The following is a 6,000-nucleotide window of genomic DNA, read 5'->3' as shown; positions in this document are numbered from 1 at the left end:
TTTTTTTTTTTGTTTCCTCGAATGAAAAGAGACATGAAAGGAAAAAACGACGGAGGCGCTGTCAAGCATCTCAAAAGATGAATTTAGACAATGTTTTGAAAAATGGAATAAAAGACTAGACAAGTGTATTAGTGTAAGTGGAGAGTACTTTGAAGGGGATTGAAGGTTTGTGCTTAAGAATAAGTTTAAAAAACAATAAGTTCGGTTTCTTTTGGGTACCCCCTCGTATTAGAGACCATTCAACTTTTAAAAACTTTCTGACCACAATATTACATTGAAAATAAGAGAAATATAGTTTCATTACTGGAGATGCTGTATCGCCACACAATATTCTTACAGATCAGTCCCTAACAAAATCTTTTCTCAAAAACCATCAATCATTCTCTGATAGTAAACTAACTGTACATCCAAACTTAACACCTTTGTACTGTAATGGCTAGATGAGTAACGTGGAACGGAGTGATGCTCACCTGTCGTGAGCTGCTCGATAGAGATCTGTGCCTTGCGTGCTCGGTCCATGAGGATTTCCGAGTTGCTCTGCTCCTCCTCCAACTCTTCCTCCAAAGTTGCAATACGCGCTTCCAGTCGTCGCTTCTCATCGAGCAGGAGCGTACTACAATAAAGTAACATCCATAAGCATAACTATTAATCATCAGACAGCTAACTAACGACTGTCTGTGCGTTAAGATGCTTCAATACTGGTGTGGTACGAGTACATGAAAGTTTATATTCTGACCAAAAATATTTAATTATCTAACATATATACACGAAACAAAGTTAATAATGCTTGTAAAGCATGGCAGGTCAGCCTCGGATGTGTCTGCAGCTGTCATGAGTGTAAACAACAATGGTCTGCACTGTTTAATATTCTCCTTGGCATTTTTTTATATTTCTAAATAATTTCAATTATTTTTGTAGTTTCCCTGTGAGGCATGATATTACACTCAAAACAAAAGAGCTGTTCATATCGCAGTCATAAACAGGATGTTCTGAAATTCATCCCACCATACACTGACTCCATGAACAATTAACTGAAAATGTCCCTAGATAAAATTCTGATTGATGCATACACAGTTCTTGCATAAAATGCGATTAAAGTTGAATGCAATGTTTTCAAAAATCACATTTTTTTGTGAAAATCGTGCAATGGTCAAAACTGTATTCAGGGAAATAAATTTCTGTCTCAATAATCTACAAGAAATCTCATGGTCGAAGTTGTAGCCTTGAATTTCCAGACACCCTGCATGAATATGGAAAAAATATAAAGATCTCCCATGGCCTGATATAATGCCCTTCCTTTGTTTATTCTGCTCTTAATTTTAAATTACAAGTACTTGCACACTCTCAGTATTCAGTACCAGCTGCTACATACCAAGGTCCTGTCCTGTAACCAGAATCGTTACAAAATACGATCAGTGCTTAACTGTTCATTTGAAACGTTTCCTCCTAATACACGTTGCAACAAGAGTTCACTGACAAATCATAACATACTCACTACACAACAGCATTCTGGAGCAGGGAAGGTGGTAGCGATATCAACTAAGGCATCAGACTTTTATTACTGCACTTCACAATTGGTCAACTGAGGAATGCTATGGTGTAGCAACAGGGATCACGTTTACTGCCAAAATATATACAACTGCAAAACTTTGTTAGTTGTAGAACCAGATATTATGAAGGGCATTTAACTTCCATGCTTGATTAACAGGGCACTTCAACTTACACGGCTTGAGCGGGGCTGTTAGCCATTATAACACTTAATCTGCGCCTGCAATGGAACATGTGCTTGATATTTACATAAGGTAGAATGATATGAGGTACTACAGCAAAGTTCCCGGACTTGGTCAAAAACGAAATTTTGGCTGCCATCTCCTTCAAGACAGTCTCCTTGGGAACGTATACAGCGGGCCCATCGTTTTTCCACGCTACAAAAGCACCATGGAAGTCATTTTCCTTATTGCTGTTGAGTACTGCTTGTGATTCCCTTAGGATGTTTCAAAAAGTCATCCCTTCAGCTTCATTTTAAATTTGGGAAAAAAAGCGAAATCACAGGGTACTAAGTCTGGCAACTAGGGAGGATGGGGAATAACCATGTTGTTGTTAGTCACAAACTTTGTGATTTTCAGGGATGTGTGAGTGGGCGCATTGTCATGATGATGGAACAATGAGACACATGTTCAAATTTTCTGTTATAATCTCCTGGCAAACTCCATAACTGATCCCAATGGTGTCTGCAAGCTCGCTGATTCTTCAGTGACAGTCTTCGTGGATGAGTTCTCAAATTTCCTCAACACTTTCTGTTATTGTGGTGGTGCTTAGTCACCCTGAATATTCATCATCTTCAACTGATACTCAACCAGCCTTGAAATGTGAATGCCATTCAAAAACTGCTGTCCAGCTTAAAGAATGTTCTCCAAAAGCCTCACAAAGCATTTCAAGGGTTTCGGTAGCAAATTTACCGAGCGTCACGTAAAACTTGATGCAGGCACGTTGCTCGATTTTGCCGTCCATCGCAGACAAGACGAAACAGACAAACACTTGTATAAAACCATGTGTTCAAAGCAAAGTGACATGTGCCAGACTGATGCAATAGGCTTGCAGAAGTGTGTGACCCTGGTCTACCCTTTCATCTTCTGCTACCAAAGCAGTTACAACAATAACAGTCCGGGAACTTTCTGATAGAACCTTGTAAAGACCACTTTATGGGGGGGGGGGGAACTTTCTTGAAACATTTTTTCCATCTATTAAATCAAACCTAAATACAAGTCCATTGTTGTAAGATTTGAGGCTTTCATGGCGGTGACTATGAAGAAAGCAGTCTTCTGGGATTTGGCACCGTGTATATGTGGTGTTAACCGACGTTTCGGAGGAATGTATCGCCTCCATCTTCAGGGTAGAAGGAAAAATATAAGAAATCCACAAGCGAAGAGACCGTGAGAACTGGTAAAAGCAGACTGCTTGTTAACACCACATATACACGGTGCCAAATCCCAGAAGACTGCTTTCTTCAAAGTCCATTGTTCATCACATTAAATTCAAAGCTGCATGTAGAGAGAGTGAAGTCTCCCTACACCATGAAGAGACATGGGGGAATGGAGGTGTAAATCCACATATCGTTCAACACTAAGTATGAATGGAAGTGATGGCTCAGCTTTATACACAAAATGTTATTTTCCCAGGGAACGAACCATGAAACCCATCAGATAGGGGCTGAGGCATTCCAGAACCAGTCAGGACACTGAGAAGAGAAAAATCAACTGCTTCTGCTGGGAATCGAACCCTGATCCTTCAGCTCTCCACCTGTAGCTCACAGTTTCTTCTGAGTACTTAAACTTAGGTTTAACTGAAATATTTTGTCATGATCAAAAATTACATATTTCAAAAGTCCTGAAATATGTGGACTTGATGAGTTTTAACAGAACTTTATGCAACTTTTATACGATTCTGTCATTAAAGAACATTTTATTAAGAAAAAGAAATGACATCATGCAAGTGCCAATGCCTATCATAAATGTACTATGTTGTACTATTACTCCTTTGCACCCTATGCAAATTGAAAGCGTTCAAACAATGAAATGAATACAAAACACTCAATCCTAAAGTACTCTAAAAACAGTATGTTGCAGTAAGCACTGGGTTTCAAGATTTTGTCTATCATCTTAACATTTCAAACAGAAAGCATTTTGGGAAGTGGGCATGGTAAAGATTAGCTCAATCTAATGGACCAGGTTACTTATTCCCAGCCATTTCATGTGAGGATGGCAAGAGATCCTGTTCATGAAAAGCTGTTCTGTTTGGAACTGTATACAGATAGACAAAGGCCAGAAAGCCATTACCAGTGACAGACAAAACTTCTGGTAATATTGACAACCACTTCAACTGAACACTTACTCATCATTTTAACGTAAGTTTGTTTGCATGTGAGATGGTGAGCAAGAAAAGGTGAAAACAAGTGACATGCATTACTACACTAGAACCTACCCCTTATTGGAATTGCTGTTGATTTCCTCTTGCAGCTCATCACGCTCACTCTCTGCAGCTCGTTTCGCTCTCTCAGCACTGGCGAGGTCCTCACTCATCTGCACCAGCTCTGCTTCCAAGCTCTTCAGCTTTCTCTCTGTCTCCTTGGCTGCCGCAGCCAGTTCATCTCTTGAGGCCCTTGCTTCCTCTGCATCTCGAGCAGAGTCCTTGGCCTGGACCTAAGAGTGGCAACTACAACTTAGAGAACCTTCTGGAACCAATGCACAACCTGCTCAAGTCACTTCCAGAACTGACCCTACAGTATTTCTACACATCTGGTTGTCTTTTGTAATTCATCTGATGACTCTGTCTGCTATTCAACACAGCATCAATTGACTGGATAGTACTCAATAACGAACTGGAAGGTATGTGAAAGGAGAGTCACAGTGTGAGAGAAGGTACTGATTCCAGAAGGGGGGGGGGGGCTCAATCAGGACAGTCACTGCCAGCCCAAAATCTGAAGTGTTATTATGGTCAGAGAAAATGAGAAAGATTCGACTATAGGGGTAGAGAAGAGGACAGTTGGGTGCATTTCTAGATGCAGTCATTCTTAAGACTATGACAAAATTCTTTTTATCTTGTGGGGTAGGGTCAGACTGAGTCCACTTGGTATGTCACCTACTAACAGACTCAGATGATAGATGAGTATGAAGCATTTGGTGGAATGAGAATTGGCAGCGGAAACTGCGAAGAACTCTGAGGAAACCCGTCCCAGTGCCACCCTGTCCACCAAAAATCCTCACATGACCTGACCTGGGATCAAACCCAGGCCACCTTGGCAGAAGGCCAGTGACTGCCCACCAGAGCCATGAGTGTTGCACAACAGATCAAGAAGTGCCCACCTTTTACAACACCTACACGTGCACCACCATGAACCAAAGCCTGACTCTGTCTGTCACGTTTGGTGAGCAAGCCAACTTTTATACAGTCAATACTTTATATGTCAACTGTGTCTATTTGTTCCTTTGTTCACCTTACATATCCACACCACTGCAACCTACTCCGATAAAATCTGGCACAATGGTATAAGTTAGACACCTGAGAGCTGCTAATTTTTTAGTCTAAGCCCATGTAAGTTCTGTATAAAGACATCATCTGTTCTGGATCAGTGGCAAAGAATTTACAGGAATGCTGATGGAGGTGCCACCTGACCCCAGTCTAGTAACACACAGCACAGAACTTCGATCTTAATACACATACAGCTCTATTTCCAGAACTTTTCAACCTCACAGCATGCATATTCAGTGAACTCATAATCTCTAGGCATCTCTCATGAGCTCTGGCATGTAAGAGCAGGTCACAGGTCATAGTGAAATAAGAACAGTGTGGCCAAATGTACTCTCAATAACAACAATTACCCACTGAGATTTCAACAGGCTTTATGGCAGAATATAAATATTGCAGACTTCAATAGGTCTGGTAAATAACAGAAGACATAGTGGCAGTGGGGGGGGGGGAGACTGTGACTTTTCACCAATCAACCTGTATAAATAGAAATAATACTATGAGAAGTGAATATTAAAAAAACAAACTGTTACAAGACAGTGCAGTAAAGTACGAACCTGCAATTTCTTGAGCTGTTTAAGTGCATCTTCCTTAATCTTATCATGCATTTCAAGCTGCTGTTCCATGTCCTTGAGGTCAGCTTCAAGTTTTTTCCGCTGGGAGAGGGCATTAGCTCTCTGTTTGCGTTCATCTTCGAGCTCTGCTTCCAAGTCTCGCAGCTGTTTCAGCAGGCCACGCCTCTTCTCCTCCGCCTGCTCTTCTTTCGCCTAAAGCACACACTCAAGTCAGTCTCGTGGTGGTTTCTACACACTATACATATAGCCATACAAAGAACTCCCCACTTGAAGCAGCAAGCAGTAGAGCATTGCAAATTTACAGTACCTATGGGTTACAGCTTAGGCATGTTCTGTGACATGTGAAATCAGCTTTACCTCAAGCTTCACACATTTGATTCTCTTACCAACTGAGTAAGCT

The 6,000-nt window shown here is 41.0% G+C and overlaps 1 protein-coding gene across 3 annotated transcripts in view; it reads right to left on the bottom strand.

Moving 5' to 3' along the window:
* Nucleotides 1-6,000, bottom strand: part of LOC111864857 (myosin heavy chain, non-muscle) — a 102,863-nt gene that overhangs the window by 8,154 nt on the left and 88,709 nt on the right. For all 3 annotated transcript variants that reach the window (XM_023852416.2, XM_023852412.2, XM_023852415.2), the window contains 3 exons: nucleotides 5,583-5,792; nucleotides 3,982-4,199; nucleotides 471-613 (listed from right to left, as the gene is read on the bottom strand). In XM_023852416.2, the coding sequence (XP_023708184.1) occupies nucleotides 471-613; nucleotides 3,982-4,199; nucleotides 5,583-5,792 (571 nt within the window). The remainder of the gene's footprint in view (nucleotides 1-470; nucleotides 614-3,981; nucleotides 4,200-5,582; nucleotides 5,793-6,000) is intronic.

This window comes from Cryptotermes secundus, unplaced genomic scaffold, assembly GCF_002891405.2.
Source record: "Cryptotermes secundus unplaced genomic scaffold, Csec_1.0 scaffold1951, whole genome shotgun sequence".
NCBI lineage: Eukaryota > Metazoa > Arthropoda > Insecta > Blattodea > Kalotermitidae > Cryptotermes > Cryptotermes secundus.
Note: the sequence above shows the minus strand (reverse complement) of the source record. Positions and strands in the feature narration are given on the sequence as shown.